Source organism: Echinops telfairi, unplaced genomic scaffold, assembly GCF_000313985.2.
Source record: "Echinops telfairi isolate 266 unplaced genomic scaffold, ASM31398v2 ScPeMD7_20;HRSCAF=75, whole genome shotgun sequence".
NCBI classification, from domain to species: Eukaryota; Metazoa; Chordata; class Mammalia; order Afrosoricida; family Tenrecidae; genus Echinops; species Echinops telfairi.
In genome coordinates, this window is record NW_022103917.1 from 13,892,688 (window position 1) to 13,917,127 (window position 24,440).

Below are 24,440 nucleotides of genomic sequence, written 5' to 3' on the forward strand. Positions count from 1 at the left end.
ACACACACACACACACACACACACATACACACACACACACAAATCTGTTTCCTTTTTTTTAAGCACTCTAATGACACTAAGGCAAGTGTATTATTGAGAGAATTTGTCTGCAGTCATCCAGTGATCCCAGAGACGTGTAAACATTTTGTTTAGAATAAACCCATGCATGTATGAGGTTAAAAAATAAAAAAGATGATCCTTGAGAGAATGAGAAAAAAATTGAGAACTAAACTCAACATCATATAAAAGATAAGGTCAGAAACAAGTGGGACCCCTGAGACTATACCTCTTTGTCACCCTACAGGTGTGGAACTGAACCCATTGTTGTGTTAGAATGAACCATTTAAGATCCAATGTGCAGCACTTACCAAGGACAAAGTTCAAAGGACTATGAAAGAAAGAAAGATAGGTAGAAAGCGGAATAAATGCTGGTACATGAGGGGAATGCAATGGGTGCACTGAAACAAAACGCATACGGATAGTTGAATGATAATATGATAAAATGCTCTGTAACCCTTAACCGAATTCACACAATATTTTCTTTTAAAAAGGAAATAAAATATAATACCCACTTGACTCTTATTTCAGGGTGTGTTTCCTAAAAGTAAGAAATTCTGCTGATTAAAAAATATCTGCCCTAAATTGTCACCCAACTTTTTAAAGACCTCTTCTAAATCATAACTTTTATCACCATAGATAAAACAAAACCACAATAGCATCACCAATCATTCTCCACTCCATACAATTAGCCAATATGTACACTTGAGTGCATTTTCTTTAAAGCAGTTTTCTATGAAAATATTCTAGTAGAATATTACTATCCATACTTAAAATTATAAAATATCCCCAATGCTGCATAAAATATTTTAATGTAGTACATGATCAAAGATTGAAGTTGTCAAGGATTTTGTCTTGCTTGGATCCACAATCAATCTTCATGTCAAATGACATATTATATTAGGTAAATCTGGTGCACAAGCTCTCTTTAGAGCGTTGAAAAGCAGGTACATCACATTGAAGACTAAGGTGCACTTGACCCAAGCCATGGTATTTTCAGTTCCCTCATATGCATGTGATATTTGGGCATTGAATAAGGGAGACCAAAGAAAAATGGATGCATTTGAAATATGGTGCTGGTGAAGAATATTGAAAGTGCCAAAAGAACAAGCAAATCTGTCTTGGAAAAAGTACAGTCAAAATGCTCCTTGGAGGCTATGATGGCAAGCCTTTTTCTCAACATACTTTGGATACACTACCAGTCCCTGGAGAGGACTTCATGCTTGGTAAAGTGGAGGGCAACAAAAAAGAAGGCCCTCAACAGGCTGGGTGGACACAGTGGCTGCAGCAATGGGCTCCAACCTAAGAACCACTGTGAGGATAGTGCTGGACCAAGCGGTCTTCCGTTCTGTTATATATAGGGTCACTATGAGTCAGAACCCACTGGACGACACTGAGCAACAGCAACAATGCATGATGAGGAGTCCTGGTGGCACTGTGCTTATGTACTAGGCTGCTAACTGAAAGGTTGAAGGTTCAAACCCACTTGTTGCTGTTGTGAGAAAAATGTGACAATTTTGCTTCCATAAAGATTTAAAGCATTGGAAACCTTGTGGGGAACTTCTACTCTCTCTTATAGGTTTACTAGGAATTTAAATCCATTAAATGAAAACATGTTTAAAACATAGCTCGTATTTTACAGGGGGGAAATCTCTACATTATTTTTAGCATAGGCTGAAAATATAGTGACAGTTCTGCCTCTTTATTATCCCTTTCTCTCCTAAATATTTTCAAGTTTGGTGTTTCTATCTTACACTATTTCTCTTGCTTCCTTTTTTTCTATTATCATTCACTTATTAGTTAAAAATTCCTAACTCTTTCCTAGGTAGCAGGTACTGAACCATGATAATGTGGGCTTTGAAATCAGGTGAGCTGGAATTTGTAATCAGATTCAAATTGCAGCTCTACCTCTGAGTAGCTTGTGTCATCTTGCACAATTTGGTTAACCTCTCTGAGCCTGATTCTCCTCTACAATAAGGAGTTGCTACTAGTGAGATACAGCTTTTCCACCGGTGCCGGTCTCCTAGTCAGAATTCAATAAATGCTGTTGCTATTGTTGCTGTTATAAGCTCACTATAAGAGTTCTGTGGAGGTCAAATGTGACAATGTATGTAAAATGCTTAACAGATACCAGGCAAATAGTAAGCACTAATGAATGATAGTTGTTTTTCCGCATTATTTTCCCATTGAGCACGCAAGATACACAGATGAAGAAACAATACTCTCTGCTCTTGGAGAACTCAACATCTAATATGAGGACTTAGGACTTTCAGATTCATCTGACCAGACTTCAGAGTGCAGTTCAAATGTGAATCTCTCCACAAGATTTTTACTGATTTCCTCACCTGGAAAGAACATCGCAATTTACTATACTTCTGTGACCATTTAGATGTAACTTTCTTATCAAACTTGAACACATTGGACTTAGTTTTATTTGTTTACATGTTTTTTCTCCCCTTATATCTCGGAGTGGATGGGCAGAGCATCCACTGCCATATTATCCAATAAGCAAGGTAAATATCAACCTCCTTGTGCTTACTAAGGTATAGGAAACCATTTCACTTATTTTTTTCACCACACCATAGATCTACTTCTAGGAATGGTGGCCGTCTGTCTCTCCTCCAATTCCACAGCTCCTTCTTTCAGAATCAAAGTCTCTTTTCCAATTTACAGTCCTTCACAATTACTACTCACTAAAGATTAGCAAGTAAGCACAAGTAAAACCATGTTTACCTAGCTTATTGGATAATTCACGGCTGAGAAGATCTGGCATTCATTTGGCCTTCCTTCCATCCTTTACTCATATTGTTCCACGAAATATTTTGGGGCTTCTTTTTTTTTTTTTTAGAGGGCATTCAATAAAGTTTGGTTCAATTAATGAGCATTGGAGTTAAGCATTAGAATTTTTTAAATAGTCTGTTATTAAAATTGATATGCATTTTTTTTTACAGCATAAGATTTAAACTACTTCTTGAAGTCATAGGAATGAATTTGGACTTCATTTTGTGCGCGTGCTAAGTTACACTTGGGAACTTTTTGGCACCATCCTACAGCTATTTCAAGTGGGATTCTTTCATGGGCTGCATATTTTTAAAATATTGTCATGCCATGCCCAGGATAGTCACAGAACTTCCACAGCACGTGCTCATTGTTGAAGTCCAGAGTTATTAATACTAACAAGTCATTTGGATACTTGAATTAGTGTCCAGCACTCTCCCTATTAGTTAATATATATTTTTACATCGTAGGACCGATCACCAATTACAGTGCAGATGTCATCAGCATTGCAATTTCCTCCACTGAATCCTGCTATTCAGAGTTTTGGGAGATCTTGTCAAAAATGCCAAGAAACAATTTTCTGTATGTGAAGGTCACAGAGTTAACCAAAAAGGGTCTTTAGTTCCAAATGGCCAAACCCTTTTCTCTACCTGCTTTTAAACATACAGTGGGTTTTCTGTAAGCTTTCTCCTACACTTGATTCTGAATAAAGGGGTTCGGGGAAAGGAAATTTCACACAGCATCACAATATGTTGTCATAGTCTACTCCAATCAATCTCAGACAGCGCTAAATCGTGTCCAAAAATTCAGTTGTCATGTTGTTATTGTTAGTTCCTGTTGAGTTGACTTCAACTCACAGTGGCCCAACGTACAACAGAACAAAACAGTGCTTGGTCCCAAGCCAGCCTCACAAGCACTGTCCCGTCTGAGCCCATCATTGCAGCCACTGTGTCAACAGATCTTGTTGACTCTTCTTTCGTTGCGCCTCTACTTTACCAAGCATGATGTCCTTTTCCTGGGACTGGTCCAAAGTACATGCATCAAAGTCTCTCCATTCTGGCTTCTATGGAGTGTTCTGGCTGTCATCTCTGTGTTTTTAGTTCTCCCAATTAAGTGCCCAGAGGCACGCCACCCCACAAGCCTGCTTTCTGCACAAAAGCACACAGCTGTATTTCTCTGTAGCCTGGGACATCTACCACTCAGTCTCATTCTCTGGCTCCAGTTTCTGCTGCTGCTCCTCTTCTGGATCCAGGAAGTTCACTGTGCAGGGATATTAGGGTCCAGAGGATGCACTCCAGTCCTGCTCTTGCTGGTCATAAAATCCCAGCCCCTTCTTTTTTTCCAGGGGGCTCATTTTACACCCAATAGGACGGTAAGCCAGTGAAGTCTGTTTGGAATTAGTCACAGGTGAATCCTGTATGTATCTTCCCCCACCTTCTTATCCAGAACTATGCAGGGAAAGGTCCTTTGGTGGGAATTAGAGACCTTAACTTGGTCACATTACATAATTCAGTGCTCCTACAGAGACCAAGAGAGACCTAGAGATTAAGATGACCGTATCTCTGAAAGGTGTCAACATTGTCATACATGGGTGGCTTTAATGGTAAACTACCCCATCTTCAATTTTCATTTTCTTTTGACACAAAAACCCAAACTGTTGAGAGCTTAAATTAGACAGTTAGGCAGACTTTCAGCTTAAATAGTCTTAAAGACCTGTCCTTGAGGATCTGTGTCCAGGGATAGTATAAGTAACACCAGGGAACATTAGGAAGTAGAAAGGGTCCTTGTTTTTGCATGGTTAGAAGCCATTTCCTTGGATTTAGAGCATGACTTAGTCTTTTTATTTGGCTCAAATATGAACTTTTATTGAGAAATGCTGTAGAGGTATGCATGGCCCTTAATAATCAGGCTCTTATCTATATCTCCAGCTTCATTTCCATCTAGTCTCCCCATACCTTGAACTGCCATACTTTGCACTATTTATTCCCTATATTCCCAAAGAAGTCATAAGGTGGGCTGTTACAGAGATGCGAGGTAAAGGAAGGAAATGCTTGAGAGCAGGTGCCTGCAGTATGTCCTAAGGCAGGGATGCTTGGATCTGGGGGACTTGGATGAAGAACTTCCTAAGTGCTGCTCATCAGAATTAATTTCTTCTTGATCTATGGTTCCATAATGGTTTCCTTGACTCTCCGTAATGGTTTATTTGCCTCATGGTTAAAGTTGACCAGATTCCATTTTATATTGTAACCAGCTGTGAACATGGCGGCACCTCTCATTAGATCATTATTTTTAAGGCCAAGTCTATCTCAATTTCCACACCTCTTGCAACACTTTCTACAATAATTTGGGTATAATAATGCTGACTATATATTTTTTTCAACTGTTCGAAAAGGAAGATAATGCTGTGGGATGTGTGAGGGGACTCATTTGAGACTTACTTGTATATCCCCCTCCAAACAGTGGCCTGTATCCACAACGACCCCATCTTCACTGATCTGAATCCCAGGTTTATTTGGGTACAAATATTAAAACAAACAATATGATTAGAGTGAGGTAGAATTATATACTCAAATTTCACTCATATGTATTGGATATTCATTTGAGTGATGAGGAAAGAGAGACACAAATAACTTCCAATGGTTTGCCAAGTGTCACACATTGCTAGTAAGTCACTGTGCCAGAACTGAAATTCAAGTCCCCTGCCACACAGTCCAAATCTCTTTCCACAATCACCAAAACATTTAGATGAACGCCTCTCACTCTCCGCTTTATAATTCTAATGTAGTAACTTAATCTTAAACATATTCTATGTACCTCAGCCAGGCAGAAGCTAAATAGTCTGAGCACACGAGATTCATTTTATGTGCATATTTAGTTCCGTGCTTATGTATTTGTGTATTTATTTATATTCTCTTTTTGTATATTTATGTATTCAGGTATTTCACGTACTCATGTATTTATATGTGTGTGATTGCTTATTTTTTCTTAATACATTTATGAATTTCTTTATCTTACCTGGAGGGTTATGAAGCTCTTACTCCCCAATGCTGTCAGATGAGAGTAGCATCCGTTGATTAGACCTTATTTTCATACAGCGTTTATGAGGCTTTCACCTTAATGTCATACAGTGTTTATGAGGATTGCAGCTTAAAATAGGTCTTGCATTATGATTAAAAGACCCCAGCTCTTGAGCTTCTAGGGAAGAGAATGGAGAGAGCAGCTGTGTCCAGAATCAAATTGCTGAGCTTTGGAAACACCTCCAAGCCAACAGCAGCCTCAGCTATGAAAACAAGAAGAAAGATAACAAACTAAGCTCAAACAATAATGAGCAAAATGATGAAAACAAACCTAGGAGGAGCCAGGGACTTCAGAAAGTTCTGAAGGGATGTTTGTCCTGGAGGAGCAGCAGGCAGAACCCAGGGAAAAAGCCAGAAGAAAGGACTTGATGCTTTCTACCCTGAAAGGGCTGCAGAACCATGTGGACGGATTAAAAGGCCCACAAGAAAACCTCAGCAAAGACTGTGAGGCACTGGCAAATGAGGTTTCAGTGTGAAAAGGGACCCCAAAAGAGGAGGAAAATGCCAAATAAGTATCCTGGAAGAGAGAATCAGTACAAATGAAGACAAAACAGAGCTTCAGTCCCAAAAGATAAAACATTTAGACAAGCAGCTCTTCAAAAATAAAAAAAAGATGACAGATTTTGAAAACAAATCAAGAGGTATAATATTTGTATATCTGGCATCTCTGAAGGTGCAGAAAATGACAGTAGCCTTGAAGCCATTATTAAAGAAATTATTGATAATAATTTTCCAGAGTTAAACATGGATCTCAAATTATATGCAGAGAGAATGTACAGGTCCCCATTCAAATATGTCTCTCAATCTAAAAGCCCAAGGCACATAATTGTACAATTATTATACTTAAAAGAAAAAGCAGCCATCTTCCAAGCTGCTCAGAAAAAAAAGTAGTTTTCAAAAAGAAAAAGATAGGACTATGCCTGGCTAACAGTGCAAAGGAGACAAAGTTTGAGCAAAATCTATTACTAGCTGAAGTTTCTAGGTTTGAAACCCCAAGTGAACTCCTCAGCCAAGCTTTCTTTTCACTTTGAAGGCGAAAGAAGAATACTTTAACCATCAAGATAACTTTCAGATATTTTCCAGCAAAAATCCAAAACCACTGGCTTTACTGCAACCCTCCAAAGTGGGTGCTCCTGGAGATAAGTGACTAAATTCATTTTAAAAACCAAGTTTCTTGATAGAATGTGGATATCAGTTCTATGAATAATGGTATTTGTCAGGTAATTAGAAGTACTGGAAGTCAAAATGTAGTGTTGACCTGAGTTGTTATTATGTTATGTTACTATGTTATCACACACACACAGACACACACATGCACACACATATGGCATGGGATAAAAGGAAGAAAAAAAGAAATGGAAAAAGGATAAAGGGAGGGATAGATGGGAATAAGAATGTGAATAAAGTAAAACTGTGTGGGATAGGCCACCTTGGGCTATGACAGAGCAAATAAAAACAATAAAAGATTTTTGTTAATCTGCATAGCAATTGGTGAATGATAAGGAATTAACAGATTTGTTTATAAAAGAAAGTCTCTTTTGTTTTTTATTTATTTTTATTTCCTCATATCATTTTATTAGGGACTCATCCAACTCTTATCACAATCCATACACACATCAATTGTGTAAAGCACATTTGTACATTCATTGCCCTCATCATTCTCAAAACATTTCCTCTCCACTTAAGCTCCTAGCATCAGCTCCTCATTTGTCCCCCTCCCTCCCCGCTCTCCCCTCCCTCATGAACCCTTGATAATTTATAAATTATTGTTTTGTCATATCCTACACTGTCCGACGTCTCCCTTCACCCACTTTTCCCGTTGTCTGTTCCCCAGGGAGGAGGTTATATGTAGATCCTTGTAATCAGTTCTCCCTTTCCAACCCACCTTCCCAGTATCGTCACTCTCACCACTGGTCCTGAAGGGATCATCCATCCTGGATTCCCTGTGTTTCTAGTTCCTATCTGTACCAGTGTACACCCTCTGGTCTAGGCAGACTTGCAAGGTAGAGTTCGGATCATGATAGTCAGTGGGGGTGGGGGGGGGCGAGGAAGAATTTAGAAACTAGAGGAAAGTTGTATGTTTTGTTGTTGCTAAACTGCACCCTGACTGGTTCATCTCTTCCCTGCTGACTGGTTTGTCTATTCCCTGTGACATCATCAGAACAAAAAATCAGATCATTGTGAATAAGGGGGAGTGCAGAGTGGAGACCCAAAGCCCATGTAGGCAGTTGGATATCCCCTTACAGAAAGGTCGCGGGGAGGAGAAAGTCTCTTTTGTAAAGGATGCATGGATCCCTTAGAAAATTTGACCATATGCTGGGGCATGGAAAAGTTAGAACTGAAAGAGAAGCAAATATGTGATTGCCTATAAACGGATATTTTTAGAAGCATTGTAAACAGGGATGAACGTGCCAGTGATATGTGTTCACACTGTTATGTGTGTTGCTATTGCAATTCAGATGGCCATTTAACTTTAATAATATCACTTGTTAATCACGCAATAAATAGAGGCAAAAGAACCCAGCTGTTGACATCTAGACTTGCCTTTGGGCAAGTGATTCAAGGTAAAAAAATATTGGGAAAGCCCATTTGTACATTTTTCAATAACACCTCCCTCCCTCTCAGCACAGTCTCCCACCACCAAATGCTTGCAATTTGGACATGCTGGATGCAAGTTTGAGAGCAAGATGGGTCTTTCTGTCAAGAGTTAACAGCTTCAGAAACTCGCAGGGACAGTTCTGTTGTGTCTTATAGGATCAGTATATTGAGTTTTGTTTTTGTTTGTTTGCTTGTTTGTTTTGAGGCAAGTTAGATTCCAAAGCAGAAAAAAACGTTCCTGTCATTTGCACTTCCAACTTCCTGCCTAGATCAGATCTAAGCACTTCACAGGAGCCCTCTGCTTGCTTGTCCCAAGCAGTGGGGCTGAACCCACCTACTTCATTTCAGGGACAAAGAACTTTATTCAACACAGGAAAGGGGGCTACTCAACACTATGTGGCCCATTTTCAGAGTCCTCATGCACCTTAAAGGTGAATTGATCACTCATATGCACACACATGCACACACAGTGGAGCAGTAGCTTACCTTTTTGATCAGTAGTTTGTGAGTCAAATAGAACCATGTGACTGTACCAAATTGGACACAACAAAACCTCATTTCTTGTATACACCCATTGACCTTAAGTTAAATTCACTTAGGTAAGCACACTGTTCCTTTGCTCTGTGACAGGCACCCAGAAGCTTGATTGTGCAGACTTCTATCTAATGCCTAATGGCTCACGATGGGATGAGTGCTTTGATGAAATAAGTTTCAGCTCTGGTGTCCTAACTTGCGTTTGATTTAAGAAGCTTCCTGCACAATCCTGAAAACACCCTTAGTTACAGCTGTTCCAAGTGGTTTAGTACCCTTAACTACACCCTTAATATTGAAATTCTTGATAAAGGATAAGTTGAAGCCTAGGCTTTGTGGATCGTCCTCAGCTCCCTTTCTTCTGAGTCACTGTGGAGAAGTCTTATACAACACGGAAAAGAAGTTAATACTTTCACATTCAACCTTCACCACCCACTACTTCTACACCTACCTTCAACAGCAGGTTTTGCTGTGGGAGCCTACTAGGGGTCCTCACACTTTGTAAACAGGGGGCCAGTTCACTGTCCCTCAGACCCGTTGGAGGGCCGGATTATAGTTTAAAAAAAAACTATGAACAAATTCCTATGCACACTGCACATATCTTATTTTGAAGTAAAAAACAAAACGGGCAAAAACACCCGGCGGGCAGGATACATGTCCTCGGCGGGGCCGCATGTGGCCCGCGTAGTTTGAGGACACCTGGAACCTGTCAGAAGGGGTGGGCCTTTTCACTGCCTCAGAAGACCACTTGGCTAGTCCCATCTCTTAGCTCCTTGCTTGTATATTTCATATCCCTCTCCCTGGCAGACTAAGATAATGGCTGTGAAGGGGTGCTAGCAACCATTCTCAGCTCTACGTGCAACACACACTTGAGGAATCTGACGAAGTCCCAGTTGGTTCGCCATGCAATGGAAGGGGAATGAGTCTCATCATACCAGCGAAAGGACATCAGAATTCTTGAGTCGTGTTTTGGAAATGACCTTGTTTCTTAGTGAGAAATGGAGAGAAATGCTGTAGTAGTAAATGCTTTACAACCAAATTGTTAGTGAGGAAGTTGTTTTGTAAAGTTTGCTTATTTCTGTGGTGTAAATTCTTCCACCAACATAATGTCACTGAATACCACACTGATATAAGATGGGCATATAAAGTTCTGAGCCATTGTTAGCCAACTCTAGCACACCTGTAGAAAAGGGCCAGCGTTGTCTCATGCTTCTTCAGGTTGACATGCCCTAACACAGATTCAGCTAAAGGACCTCAGGTAATCATCCAATAGTCGATTCAATTAAGGAGAAAGACTGCCCAGACTAGCCTGTGTACATACTTAGCTTTGGATGTTTCATCTCCTTGGAGCTCCACCTTCTTGGGAATCTTTTAAGGCTTCTGGCCCTTATAACTTTGTATGGTAGGAGCTCTTTTCTTTCCATGAGAGTCCTTTGAGCTCAGAAATCCTATCTAACATATCACTTCATTCTTGCCTTTCCATTTTACCAATCTCTACTTCAACATTTATAATATGTACTTAAGAAAATCTTGGGTCTAGTATATATATAAACTCTGAATTTTTTTCATTGAGAATACTTTGCACCCCTGGGCTCAAGGTCTGGATGTGGAAAAGGTGTGCCTCAGGATTATTTACTGGTATCACCAACTTCCAGGAAGATTGGAGAAGAATCGGTGCAATTGAATGATGATGCTAGCAAAGAACATCAAACGTGCCATAGACTGCCAAAAGAACAAACAACTCTGTCTTGAAAGAAGTACAACCAGAATGATAATTAAAGGCAAGGATGGGGAGGCTTCATCTCACATACTTTAAGCATGTTATCAGATGGACCAGTTCCTGGAGAAGGACATCATGCTTAGTAAAGGAGGAGAACATCAGAAAAAGAGGAAGACCCTTGGTGAGATGGATTAACAGACTGGCTGCGACAATGGGCCCAAATATAACAATTGTGAAGGTGGCACAGGACAAGGCAGCGATGCAGTATGTTATACATGGGGTCTCTATGCATCAGAACCAACGCAACAGCACCTAACAACCACAGTAACATAGTCGCTCTATTCATTATACAACTAACAAATAGTTTATAATGGCACACAGTAGTTGAAGATACCTGGAAGCAGCAACGGAGATCTCTTGATGCCTGAAGCGAATAGGGATTTGCCCCATTAAAAGTTATTTTCAGTATACTTTTTATTAAAGTATTTTAATGCATTATCTGTAATCTTTTATGAAGGTTAAAAAATACACATAAAGGGTGAAAGAATGATTTGGGAACAGTTAATAGTGATGATTGAGCAACATGATGAATATATTTAATGTCATTGAATTATACGTGTGAAGATTGTGGAAACAGCAAATGTTTTGCTACCTACTTACTGCAATTAAATGTAGTTTGAGATGCACATAATTAAAAATAGGGTTATTTATTAATAAATTTTCTTGATCTGTGAGTCTATTTGAATGCTCTACTTCAGTCCCATCATATGTTATGTCTCAAGTGTTTGGGTTAGTGTTTTAGTCATTCATGCATTATCATTTTTAAAAGTCTTTCATGGCCAACTAAATTTGTGAAAGTTTGTTCTACATCGCTGAAGTAGTGTAACTCTACGTCAGTTGGGGTAGGTTTTATAAATCAATAGTCATAGTAGTAGCAGTAGCGTGGTAGTAGCAGCAGCAGCAGCAAACACAGTTATTGAAGCACTAACTGTGACAGGCGCTGTGCTGTGAGCTTTATTTGCATCATAACATTGAAGCCCTGTTGTTTTTGGTTTGTTGTTTATTTACAGGTGAGGAAACTGGGACTCAGAGACTGTAACTCACTTCCTTGAGTTTACGAAGCTATTAAAGAGTGGAACCTGTACTGAAACTCCAGCTTGTATGTCTCTAAAGCCTGGGCTTTTCTCCCAAGTTGGAGTTTGAAGGATGTCCAAGTTACTTAACCCTCTCTGGTCTTCGGTTTCCTCGTCTATAAAACTGTGGGAAATAACACTTATCTTTAGAGTTGCTATGAAGATTAGAAATAATATAGTCACGGGGCCGAATAGCACATAGTAGGCATTGAAACGATGGTGACTATTCTTATGCATAAAGGAAGCATTGAATGGGCAGAGTCTGGTCTGAAAGCTCTTGAAAGGCACCGGGCCCTGGAAGCAGGGATCCACAGCTTTGGCAAGAACTGGCCCTCTCCCCTCCAGAATACAGTGACCCAATGAAACTCTGAGCGACCAGCAAGCGAGGGGGCAGGGGCCAGAATTTGGCTCCAATGGCCTCTGCAGGGAGTCAGGAGAGAGGCGGGCAGCTGGGAGGGGCATAGAGATCCCGGTCGGTCGTCAGAAGACTGCAGGTGGCCCGCTGAGTGGGTGTAGGTGGGCTCCCACGGCCTGGGGGAGGGCAGGGAGGGGGCTGGGGCGGGCCGGCAGGCGGTCTGGGGGCCGAAGGAGGCGGGGTCGGAGCAAGAGGGGCTGCCCACAGCCAGCTATTCCCAGGCCGGGCAGTTTGCTGCATCTGGAGGAGCTCACTGGAGAATCTCCAACAGCAGAGCGGGTCTTCAGCTACCGTAAGTACCTGAAAATGAGCGCATTGTTCAGTGGCTTGAAAACTAAATACCAACCAACAGATCCTAAACAGAAGCCCAAACAAAACCCTGAGAGAGTCGCCCTGTTGTGATTAATTGCTGTAAATTCAACTGTTCCCCAGTCTTCCCTTCACTTCCTTCACCCTCTCTTTCTCTGCTTCCCTCCCAGGATCCCAGCCCAGCCTGGCTGGGAATCTCTGGGCACTCTAGATAGCTTTCCTTTTCCTTCTCAGTCTTGCCCACAAATCCTCAGTGGTGCCTATACCCACCACCCAGCAGAGCCCAACTTCTTTGATTCCTGGAAGCCTCTAAACTATGCAGGGGGCGAGCCAGCAGACATTTCAGGCATGTCACCCTCAAAAAGCACTGCAGCACTGCCTAAGGGCTGGAATAGAAGGAAAGGGTAAAATGACTTGAGAGCAAAGATTGGGGGTGGGGTGGGGCTGGTGCAGGGACAGGGACTGGACTGAAAGAACATTGGGCTGGGCGTGTCCAATGTCCCTCTTCAGTCCTAAAGCTTGGGATGTTCCTGGGGCATGCAATTCACCAACGTGACTGGAAATACAAGGCACAGTACCCTTAGAGAGTGTTGAGTGGCCCAGCTGCTCTGACTCCATTCAAACCCTCAAGAGGCAAAGGCCCTAGACAGGGAGCCCAAGGTCGAATGCTGGGACTTTTATTGGCATTTCCTGCGTGGAATCCCAAGTGGACCCTTTCCTGTGGCAGTAGAGTCTGACTTTCTCAGTATGTCCAGGCCTGAAAGCCCCAGAATAACAGCACAATAGGGGGGAGGCCCAGCTTTGGCCTGGTCTGAGGGGAGCGGGGCCAAGGAGTTGGGCTGCCAGGAAAAGGACATCTTAAGGTCCTGCAGAAGTTTGATGCCTTCTTCGGGAAGAAGGAAAACACAGCTAGCTTTTAATGAAATGCTTTCTATGCGTGCCTGGCACTGTTTATCTCTAATACACCACGACCACAATTCAATTGTAGGTACATGTTATTCTCTCCACTTCATGAAGTTCACAGAGGGTAATTTGAGCATCCTTTGATGAACAGTGAGAAATGCAGAAAGGAGCTGTGACTTCTTGGATCTCTGACTGTCCAGCTGCTTCCTGCAGTCCAGGTGTTTTCAAAATGACCACACACACACACACCCCACACACAAAAACACACACCTTCCAGCTCCTGCACAAAACCCAGTATTGGCACTGGAGCAAATTGGAGGCCAAAGAACTAGGATCAGTTTGGCAAAGTGAAAGCAGCCTTTTCGCTATTCTGAGAACTGCCTCTACCCTACTCTCCTGAAGTAGGGACTAAATTGTGGGGGCAGCCAAAACCTCAGGCCATGAATACAGAGCTGTGGAGCTTGTGTATTGGGACTTCACTTTCCTTTAGCAAAAAGACAATTGGGGAGCATGTAATGCAGGGCATATTGTCACTAGTGATTTCCAGGAAAATGGGAAAGTGTTTCCTGAATTCAAATATCTTCACCATGCTCCCTAAGATTCAACCAATTCCATTTTTCCTATGACCAACAAACAAAAATGTTTGGAAGGTTGAGTGGTCAATAAATCATTTACACCTTATATGAATTGGTTCAAGAAGTTTGATTCACTTATATCATCTTGAGAGAAAGTTAGTGAACTTTTGGGAGCAACAGATAAGAATGCGAATAACATAGGATTTGAAGTGTTCCATAGAAGTAAAAGTAGGAATGGGATGAGATTGGAATGAGTGAGGTAAGGTGACGTGGGCCACCTCTGGAAATGTAAATACTGGTTTTATGGCATGAATGTTGGATTTATACTGCAATTTAAATTAAAAAGAGTCTGTAGAAATATTTTATTGGAATACTCAGTGAATGTGTGTGTGTGTGTGTGTGTGTGTGTGTGTGTATTTTTATCATCTGCAATGCGGGCTTCTGAAGATCTGGATTTGGTAGCCCACTGGGACTCTGAGATCCCAGGGACAAATCGGCATTTCAGAAAAATATGACACCTTAGATACCTGCTAAGAATTTAGGAGAGAGGATGGGGAAGTAGAAAAAAGGGTCAAGGAGAGGAAATAGCATATAACGCTTCAACACATGACATGCAGTGAAGGGATGGAAGATGATGGAGTTTGCAAGTGCAGTTTAGTGATCTAAACTAAACTCTAAGGAGCAGATAAGTCCCTGAATAAAAGTGTCTTTATTTTTTAGATCCAGTCACCTACTGAAGGTCACAGTCCCTCAAGTCGGAAAGCCCACAGTGAGAACCAGAGGCCCACAATCCTGTGGAGCCCAGGAGAGAGGCCACCATGTTGCACACATTTACTATCTTGCCCTTCTTCATCGGTGAGTACAAGAAAGGGGTGAGGGGCAAATGAGGGGACAGGCACTGCCACAGGATAGGGGGATAGGAAGCTTGTGGAGGTAAAAGAGAGGCTTCAAGTTTAAGGATAGAGTGGGGGCAGGGAGGGACCTCTTATTTACCATCATCTCTCTTTGCAGGACTGAGTCTGGGTTTGACACAGATGGGTAAGCAAGTTATGCTACATTGGGTGCCTTCTTTCCAGTAGGCTTCAAGGCATTCGTTTGCCTCCGTGGCCTTGGATATGGCCTTGAGACAATTCCCTGAGTGAACTGGTTGGGAATCAAATCGCTTTATTGGCAACTTGGTTTCCCATAGAAGAGGAAATGTCCTTTATTCTTTATCTAGCTTGGATTCCTTAAACAAACATCCTGGGGTCCCTGTCCCTCACACCAGGTAGACACTCCTATCCCCAAGGGGAGGTATAAAGAAGGATCTGATGTGAGGCTAATTTTAAGGAACCTGGGGAAAGCATCTTATGGAATGGGGAGGGTGCAATGACTCACCTCTTTGTGGTCTTTAGAAATGGCAGTGATGGAGTTGTTCACAGAAACCAGCTACCATCAGGCCCCTTGGGAGAACATCACACTCTGGTGCAGCATTCCCTCTCGAGTATATAGCAAGTCCTTGCTGCTGAAGGACAAGACCCAGATGTTCTGGGTCCAGCCTACTTACAAGACTTTCCAAGTTTCATTCCCCATCGGTGCTCTTGGTGCTCTTACTGAGTCCAGTGCAGGTCTTTACAGGTGCTACTACTGGCAGGAGATAGGCTGCGCAGAACCCAGTCAAATTCTAGAGCTGGAGGCACCAGGTAAGAGAGACGGTTACGTACTCATCATTCCAGGGCAGGTTTTCTTTTATTTATTCACTCATTTACCCCAAGTACATGCATGCATGCATTTCACAGTTATGTAATAAGAGCCTACTCTGTATGAAGCAGTGCGCAGTGGAGATGCAGGCCCTGGAACAGATGCTTCCTTCTTTCTAGAGGGAAAGCTCTCAACAAGAAGAAGATCTAGAGATGGGGGGAGGAGGGCTTTTGTACAATAAGGATTATACCAAACCAAACTAAACTCACTATCAGTGAGTCAATTCCAAGTCACTCAGACCCTGTTAAATCTTCAAGGGAGCAGGCAGACTCCTCTTTCTCCCATTAAATAGCTGGTGGACTTGAAGTTCCAAACTTGAGGTGAACAGACACATGTCTTCCTTACAGTGCCATGAAAACCCCAAGGTCTTATTAAAAGCGTAATTCCCTGGCAGCACGATCCTTACTCTACCTGAATTCTAGTTCCTTCTTTCATTCTTTCCTTCAGGTCAACTTCCCAAGTCCATTTTCTCAATTGAGGCCAAGAGTTCCACTCTTTCTAGATGTAATGTTAGCATACTCTGCCATGGATTGTTGCCGGATTTGATATTAACGCTGTTTAAAGAGGGATATGCTGGGCCTGTGGATTACCAAATTCCAACTGGGACAGTGGCCATATTCTCCACTGACAACCTGACACATGAAAATGAAGGAGTTTACATCTGCCACACTCGTATCCAGATGCTCCTCACCCTGTGGTCAGAGCCCAGTGATCCCCTGAAAGTGGTTATAGCAGCAGGTGGGTGTGTTTATAATTGCTGGGGTCTGACATTCTTGCTCCAGGGATTATGGCCAGGTAAGCCCAGGGTTTCTGATTTGATTTGCTTCCGCCCATTTCTAAACCCTGCATGGTCCATGAGCCGGAGCCACTTAACTTTTATTGGAGATGCAAATTAGAACCACACATGCTGGGGAGTCACGGGTGTGGGATTCAATCACTTGGTTAGTGAATGAGCGCAGCCGGTTGTCAAGCCGCTCTAGCTCATTACAGCTGTTTTGTTCTCAACTTGTTAAATCTTGGGCACACATTCACTCAGTCAACGAATACTTACGGAGCACCTAAAATATACCAGGCACTGCCAGCAGCAAGACTCAAAACCTGATTTTGGAATGTTAATGCATTATACTTTATTATTTTTAAGGGTAGAAAATGGAGCAAATTGCTTGTGATAGTAATTAAAAAAAAACAAGGACCTGGATAAGTTACAGTGAATATGTTAGAAGTTAATGTAATCTTATATCGTTCAATCCATTATGGCAGTACCAATCTTCAAACAATTTTCAAACAGGTTTCTCAAAATATCCCAAGAGCCAGACACGCAGTCCATTCCGATCTCTCTCACATTCCATTGGCCACATCTCTCTATCGGGTTCAACTTAGAGACAACTGGATGAAAGTACCCTGGACTGACGGGCACTAACCTTGGCTTCTAGTTCCACACTGCCTCCCTGTGTGAGGTGAAGCAGATCACTTCCTCTCTCTTTATTTTGGTTTTCTCAACTTAGATAATAATATCCATCCGGCTTACTCTCCCTGACTCTCTGTGCCTCCATTTTGTGAATGTACCCCCCCAAACCCCCCCCCCAAAAAAACCAAACAAACAAACCTTTAAGAATGCCTACTTCACAGGGTTGTTGTGAGGATTCCCCTAAATATATGTACAGTGCCTGGCAAATACATTCTCAACAAATGGTAGATATTCATTATATTAGTGTAGATTTTCTTAAAGAACAAAGGACTGTTTGAACTGCAGATATGGGTGCCTGTTATGTGGCTGGTGGCAAGGTCAGAAGTTCAAACCCAGCAGCCACTCCACGGGAGAAAGATGAGGCTGTCTGCTCCCATAATGATTTACAGTCTCAAAACTCATATCTATAGGGTTGCTATAGGCTGAAATACTTTCTGCATAGATTCCATTAATACTTATTACTGTATTTACCTCCTCATTAATATCTTCCACTAGGCGAGGGGATTTTTGCTGGCAAGGACTATCATTTTTACTGTGCAATCCTAACTACATCATGCCTGATACATCCTAAATGTGATGGAGTTGATCTTCTGTAGTAGATGAGTGGATCTACCAGGGATCGGGGTGGTGCTAAAAATGGGTGTTATGGAGGTGACATCTGTCCTGTTTCATAGTACAATCTCTTTGTTGGAGTTCATGCACTCAAAAGTCATATTTAATACTTAGTATTAGTCATATTGGTCATATTCATGCTCTACAAAATACGGAACCAAAGTAATTTTCAGAGGTTTAATTTCTTGGGTGGTTAGAAGGACAACTTTGGCATTCTAGGGACCTGAAGATTGCAGGGAATTACAACTGTAGATATTCCACTGAGACACACCCCTATACATGGTTATAAGTTAGTGGAACTGATAGAGTCTGGTGAGAGGGCATGGGGATTGGTGGGACTAACATTCCTGGGGGGAGTAGGAACACAAGGATGAAGAAAGGCGGGGAGGGTAAATTTTACCTATGCAGGGAGAGAGACTAGGAAAATAAAAAATGAAAAACAGTACGGAAGAATGATCTCATCTCTAACTTCAAGGTCTCTTCCCTTTCCAGGACTCTACCCCAAACCAACTCTCACAGCCTATCCTGGGCTCACCCAAGCACTTGGAGAAAGCCTGAATCTCAGGTGCCAAGGGCCAATCTATGGAATGACCTTTGCTTTGATGAGACTTGAAGACATGGAGAATACCTTGTACCACAAAAAAACAATTAAAAATGAAGCAAATTTCTTCTTCCGGGCTTTGAAAGTCAACGACGCTGGACATTACCTCTGTTTTTACTATGATGGGTCTTATAGGGGTTCACTTCTTAGTGAAATCCTGAAAATCTGGGTAACTGGTAAGAAAGTGGTATACGATGGCATTGGTGTTAGAGGCTAAATCTGTAAGACTCCTTCTGGGGCCCCTGGACAACCTAATCATGCATGCAGGACTAACAGTGGGGAAGGGTATAGACTGTGTCCAAATGATCTCAAAGACTTTCCAATGGGTGACTGGTTGGAAGCTCTGAGAAGGAAAGGAAAAGAACCCTAAGTATTGGAAGGGGGCAGTAAGACCATTAGCCCTTTCTATTTTGGGTCTTGTCCTAAATACTTTTCCCAAGACCCAGCTACTTGCTCAGCCCAGTCCTGCGGTTCAAATAGGTCAGCACATGGGCCTGTGGTGTCATGGGCCAGTTAATGGAGCAGGACTAGCACTCTGTGAGAAAGGAGAAGACCAGCCACTTCCGTTTGTGCATGACACCAACACTGTTGGCAGCAATTCATTCTTCCTCAACAATATGACCAACAGTGATTCTGGCATCTGTAACTGACTGGGCGAATTCCAGTAGAATGGCGGCAAACAACACAGTGGTACTTGTCACTGAAGGCAAACTTTGGTGTGTTTTTATCCTAATTACACATGGGATCACTATGCAGTGAAATGTACCTGATGGAACTAGGTAACCGGTGAAGGAATAACTAGTGGCCCTATCCCCACAGGGAAATATGATGGGGGGGGGGGAACAGGGGGGATACATTAGGAGTGTGATGAAGGCTTTTCTCCACCATATTTCGGAAACATCTTTCCCAGAGTTATTCCTGAAGCCCTCTCCCTCTAAAATTGAGCCAGAATCATGGGAACCCCAGCAAAGAAATTTTCCTTCAGAGTCAGGAGTAACTACCAGGTGTGAGCACCAAGGCATCGGTCTTCCTAGAGCACGAAGGAGGGAACAGGGTCCATATGTTGCCATTCAACATAGAAGCTACTGATTTCACGGAAGTGACAAGGAAGAGACTACCACTTGGGGAGCTGAGAAACACTAAATAGGATGCAGGAGGTCGGGTTCCAGATGATTTCTAACACTGGTCTCTGGATTGGTTCCAGATAAGCCACCCAAACCCTCCCTGTCAGCTTGGCCCAGCACTACGTTCAAACTGGGACAAGTCCTCACTCTGCAGTGCCGAGCACCTCATCCTGTACTTGAATTTTCCTTGGAATGGGAAGAACGAGCAAAACCCCCCACATGTTCAGTGGATGCAGACTTCATGCTCAGTAATGTGGGTGGGAAAAGCACAGGAACTTACGGTTGCCGCTACCGCATACACCCTGACGTCTGCTCACATCGCGGCAAGCCTCTGAAGCTGATGGGGCCGGCAGGTGAGAGAGCAACTCTTCATAAGGACCCTTTCCATTACGTTTGGCCATCGCACCCCTGGGGCCCCATAGCATTTGGGCACCCTTCCCCCGGGATGGTGAAGTGGGGTCCTACCATCACTCCAAAGCGGTGGCCAAGATGATTTCAAGGTTCCCATACCCCAAGAAAAGAAAAACGGACCTCTGTTTCAGCTTCCTAATATAAATACTCTCAATAATAGACTGACACCCACCCCCAGGAGTATATTCAGCTGACCCTGATATACACCAAGGTCCCTGTTCTTGGTCTCCTCTGGTCACAGGCACTGTCACCTGGAATTATGTTCTGAATGAAGCTATCAGGTTATCCCTAATCCTACAGCTGATTGCCTTGCTGTCGGTAGTGCTGTGGATAAGATGGAAATGCCAGAGACTCAGAGTCAGGTAACTATCTTGTCCCAGGCCCCTTTTCGTCAACCTAGCTGAGTCTGGATTTTCTAAAGTCTCAAACATGGGCAGGTAGAGGTAAGCCGCAGGGGTACAGTCTACTCATCCCCAGCACCTCCCCCCTTTCTGGGATTAGGGAAAATACTTTCTTACCCAAGATGTTTCTCTTTCACCTCACAGAGGTGTCCGTGCTGGAACTAGAGGGTGGAGAAAGGAATAATTCCCAGAGGCTGAAGAAGTCCTTACAACCTCATTCGCTGGTCCCACCCCCACAGGAGGCCACAAATCTCCTCCAAATAATCCTGCCCCTCACAGAAGATTGATGCCACCCTCATCCCTGGGTCTGAACCTTTTCTTTTGTGAGACAACACAACACGCTGCCTTATCTCTGCTTGGCTATTGAACTCCCATCACAATTTTTTCGCCTTAACACCTCGTTTTCCAGGGTTAGCATGCCTTGCTGTCTGCCCTAGCCGCCTTTTTCTGGCCTCCAACCACGTGTGCAGAGAATTCCAAAGACTGTGATCTTCACTTAGATGAAAGCATAAGCAGACAATAAAGGGGGCCATGGAATCATGACATGACAAGCCAAACACATTCTCCTGCCATTCACTTCCTCTGAGCCCTTGAGGTCCTTGTCCTTTTGGACATGGTCCTCTCTCCCTGATCCCTGGGGGCTCTGGTCAGACTACTCTGTTTGGCAATGAGAAAAGACATGGCAGCTCTAAACATGGTAAGGACCTCAGCCCCTGGATGTTGCCCTTTGCCCCCGCATCATCTACCTTTGGCGGTGCACTTCACCTACAGTCCTTTGTGTGTCTGGGAGTATTCAATAGCCAATGCATGGTGACTGTATGTGTCTGCTGTGTGTTCCACTGCAGGACAGTATGCTTGGGTCACAGGAAAGGAGCTGCCTAAGCTTTCAGCTGAAACCACCAACTTTTGAGCTTTGGAAAAGTATCAGTGGCGATCAGGTTGTAGTTCTTCCTAGACTCTGCCCTGATTCCTACAACACACTGGGGTCACCTCCAAGTCAGAGCTTAGGGAGGGGGTAAAAAAAGGAGCTTCATATATTGTACCCCTGCCAAGGACCGCTGCATCCAGGAATGAGATCTGAAATTACATTTCAGAGAAAGCAGCTTGCAAAGAGCAGGTTTGCTTGATCAGGAAGAAGGGTCAGTGTTTTCTAAGTAAAAACTGTGAAATGGATTTTGACTTCAGATCGTCTAATATCACTGTACCTATAACCCAAAGCTGCTGCGCATTTCTAGTGACACTCTGGCTGTGGGGAGAGAGATCCCACTCTCTGACAAGCATAGTTCAGCACTGACAACCCTCCAGTCTTTCACAGTGGCTGCCTAGGCAACCCTTCCATAACAAAGGCAAGAGAGGCAGGTTGGTCTGAGGACCTATACTGCCACAATAACAACTGCTTCCCAACTTAAATTAGATGACAGAGAGAACTTCTCCCTCCACCCCCGGCCCCACAGCTGCCGATCCCAGTGAGCTCCAGGGGTTTGGAGAGCTGGATACACAAAAGCATTTTCACATCTGACATCTCAATTTCAGCCACAGCCCAATCAGGGGGCATGGAGAGCTGACATATGATATAGGTTGGGGAAGGGGAGGGCAGGGGGTGGGGCCCTTGGATCCTGAAAGAGCAAGGGGGCTGTAGGGGGTGAAGCCCTCCAAAGGAAAAGTCATCAATGTCAGAAAAGATTCTATCCCATTATCCTGGCCACATCCAGTTCCTATTGGATGGTGAGTAAGCCAATGACATAAATTGCCGCCCCCTTCTCTCCGCCCTCCCCTTAAACCCAGCAACTCCTCTCTTCTCTTTTCTGGTCTCGCTAGAGAAGCTTGGTTGCTGGGAACAGCTCAAAGGGTCACCATGCTCTTCCTCGTCATGGCCTTTCTCTGCTGTGGTGAGTACCAGGGGTGGGGGGTGGGGAAGGGGCCTGGGCAGAAGGCCAGAGTGAAATCCCGCGGGGGAAGGGGCAGAGTCCTGGCAGCACTTTCTTTTGCAGGACTGTGCAATGGGGTAGTGACAGAAGAGACTGGTGAGTTTTTCCTGCTCCAGACTGGGACATTCCTCCGTGGAGCTCCGAAATAACTACTGAGTGTCAGTGACAGTGGCCAGAGAGGGACTGGTTGGGAGGAAAGGACAGCCAGGAAGGGACACTTGCTAAAGCTCCCTGCAAAATCCAGTTTCCAACTCTTCGTTTCTGGCTGCAAAAACAAAAAAAAACCCTCAAAGCTTCTACACTTTTTCGGAGTCTCAGCTGAGGCATTGGCTTCCTCTTGACCCAGCACCTGTGGAAAGAAGGGGAGTTTTGTGTGGATTAGGGGTGAAAGAGGAGGTGGGCTGGTGGGCTTTGGGTAGGGGGCGCCAGGACAAGAAAGACAGATTCATAGAAAGGGGGAGCGGGAGGAAGCAGGGAGACGGCTTCATTAACTCTGCTGTTTCTAGAAATAATCATGCCAACCCCAAAGCCTGAGCTGTGGGCAGAGACCAACTTTCCTCTGGCCCCGTGGAAGAACTTAACCCTGTGGTGCAGAAGTCCTTCTGGCTCAACTAAGGAGTTTGTGCTGCTCAAGGACCGGACCGGGTGGATCGCAACTCGCCCAGCCTCAAAGCTGGTCCGGGCTGCCTTCCCCCTTGGCGCCCTGACCCAGAGTCACATCGGGAGTTACCACTGCCACTCCTGGGAAGAGATGGCCGTGTCAGAGCCCAGTGAGGCACTAGAGTTGGTGGGGACAGGTAAGCAAAGGTACAAGGACCTCTGGGGGACGGGGGAGTGAGCTGCTCTGCTTCAGGACTCCAACACTGTGCCCTGGGAGGCGGGTGGGGGTGGATGCGGGAGTGCTGGCGACCCTTGCTGCGCTTCGCAGAGAGGAGGGTGCTGAGTGGGAGATTCAGGAGTGGGGCAGGGAAGAGAGTGCGGGAAACTGTCCGGAAGAGCCCCTGGCGGACGCAGGGTTCATTTCTTTTATCCACTGACACAAGTAACTAGTGGTGTCCCATCTGGGCACTTCCAAACTTCTGACTCCCTTCCCCCCCGACACACCCATTTCACTTTCCAGACATCCTCCCCAAACCTGTCATTTCTGCTCCCCCTCCAATCCGGGGCCAAGAACTACAAATCCGGTGCAAAGGATGGCTGGCAGGCATGGGGTTTGCTCTGTATAAGGAGGGAGAGCATGAACCTGTCCAGCAACTTGGTGCTGTTGGGAAAGAAGCTTTCTTTACAATCCCAAGAATGGAGGATAAAGACGAAGGCAATTATAGCTGCCACACTCACACGGAATCGCGTCCCTTCAAGTGGTCTGTGCCCAGTGAGCCCCTGGAGCTGGTCATAAAAGGTAGAGCTGACAAGAGTCTGTGCGGGAGGAGGGAGCCAGTCAAACTTGGTCTCAGAGCCTCTTCTCCCAACAACAAACTTTGCTGCTGGTCCTGGGAGCCTGTGTCCAATCTTAGAGCTAGGCAGGCGTGGCACTGGGAGTGCCAGGGCCTCTGGCTGCATGATATTAATAGCCAGAATTGTTATTAATAGCTTAGGTTTGTGGAGGGTGATTTAATTTTTCTAATTATTTTCACATCGAATGTCTCATTTAGCTATATGGCAAATCTTCAAGGGAAGTGGACCAGATACCATTTCCACCCTCTGTCCAAATGGGCAAAATGAGGCTCAGAACACTAGCCAAGCCCCAAGGACGGTTCAATCTTTTCCCTAGCCTTCACTGCCTGCCTTGACACTGAGGAATCGCTGGGAATGGGGGATTGGAGGGGGAGGTGGAAGGGCAAAATGAGAAGTTTCTGTGTGAAAAGCTAGATGGAGTTAGCTCAATTTTGGGTGCGCCTACTTGGTATGTGTTGTACTGCTAACCAAAAGATTGGCGGTTCAAATCCACCAACTGCTCCTCAAATGAACGATGAAGCTGTATGCTACTCCCATTAAGACCCCAGCCTCAGAATCCCTATAGAGGGTCGCTGTCATTGAGAATTGACTCAAAAGCAGTGAG

General features: G+C 43.9%; 1 protein-coding gene and 1 long non-coding RNA gene across 2 annotated transcripts in view; one reads left to right on the top strand and one right to left on the bottom strand.

The window, feature by feature from the left end:
* Positions 1-12,475: 12,475 nt before the first annotated feature.
* Positions 12,476-20,937, bottom strand: LOC123521493. Its single transcript, XR_006679927.1, has 4 exons — positions 20,571-20,937; positions 19,922-19,978; positions 15,474-15,765; positions 12,476-12,609 (listed from the first exon to the last, which is right to left on the bottom strand). It is a non-coding gene; the product is annotated as an uncharacterized LOC123521493 (long non-coding RNA).
* IGSF1 (immunoglobulin superfamily member 1) overlaps positions 12,547-24,440 on the top strand; it is a 15,851-nt gene continuing 3,957 nt past the window's right edge. Inside the window, exons 1-12 of the mRNA XM_045288377.1 lie at positions 12,547-12,601; positions 14,817-14,951; positions 15,108-15,134; positions 15,491-15,778; positions 16,284-16,574; positions 18,409-18,693; positions 19,722-19,994; positions 20,294-20,414; positions 22,272-22,342; positions 22,445-22,477; positions 22,888-23,178; positions 23,502-23,780. Of these exons, the coding sequence (XP_045144312.1) occupies positions 14,915-14,951; positions 15,108-15,134; positions 15,491-15,778; positions 16,284-16,574; positions 18,409-18,693; positions 19,722-19,994; positions 20,294-20,414; positions 22,272-22,342; positions 22,445-22,477; positions 22,888-23,178; positions 23,502-23,780 (1,996 nt within the window). The 5' untranslated portion in view covers positions 12,547-12,601; positions 14,817-14,914. The remainder of the gene's footprint in view (positions 12,602-14,816; positions 14,952-15,107; positions 15,135-15,490; positions 15,779-16,283; positions 16,575-18,408; positions 18,694-19,721; positions 19,995-20,293; positions 20,415-22,271; positions 22,343-22,444; positions 22,478-22,887; positions 23,179-23,501; positions 23,781-24,440) is intronic.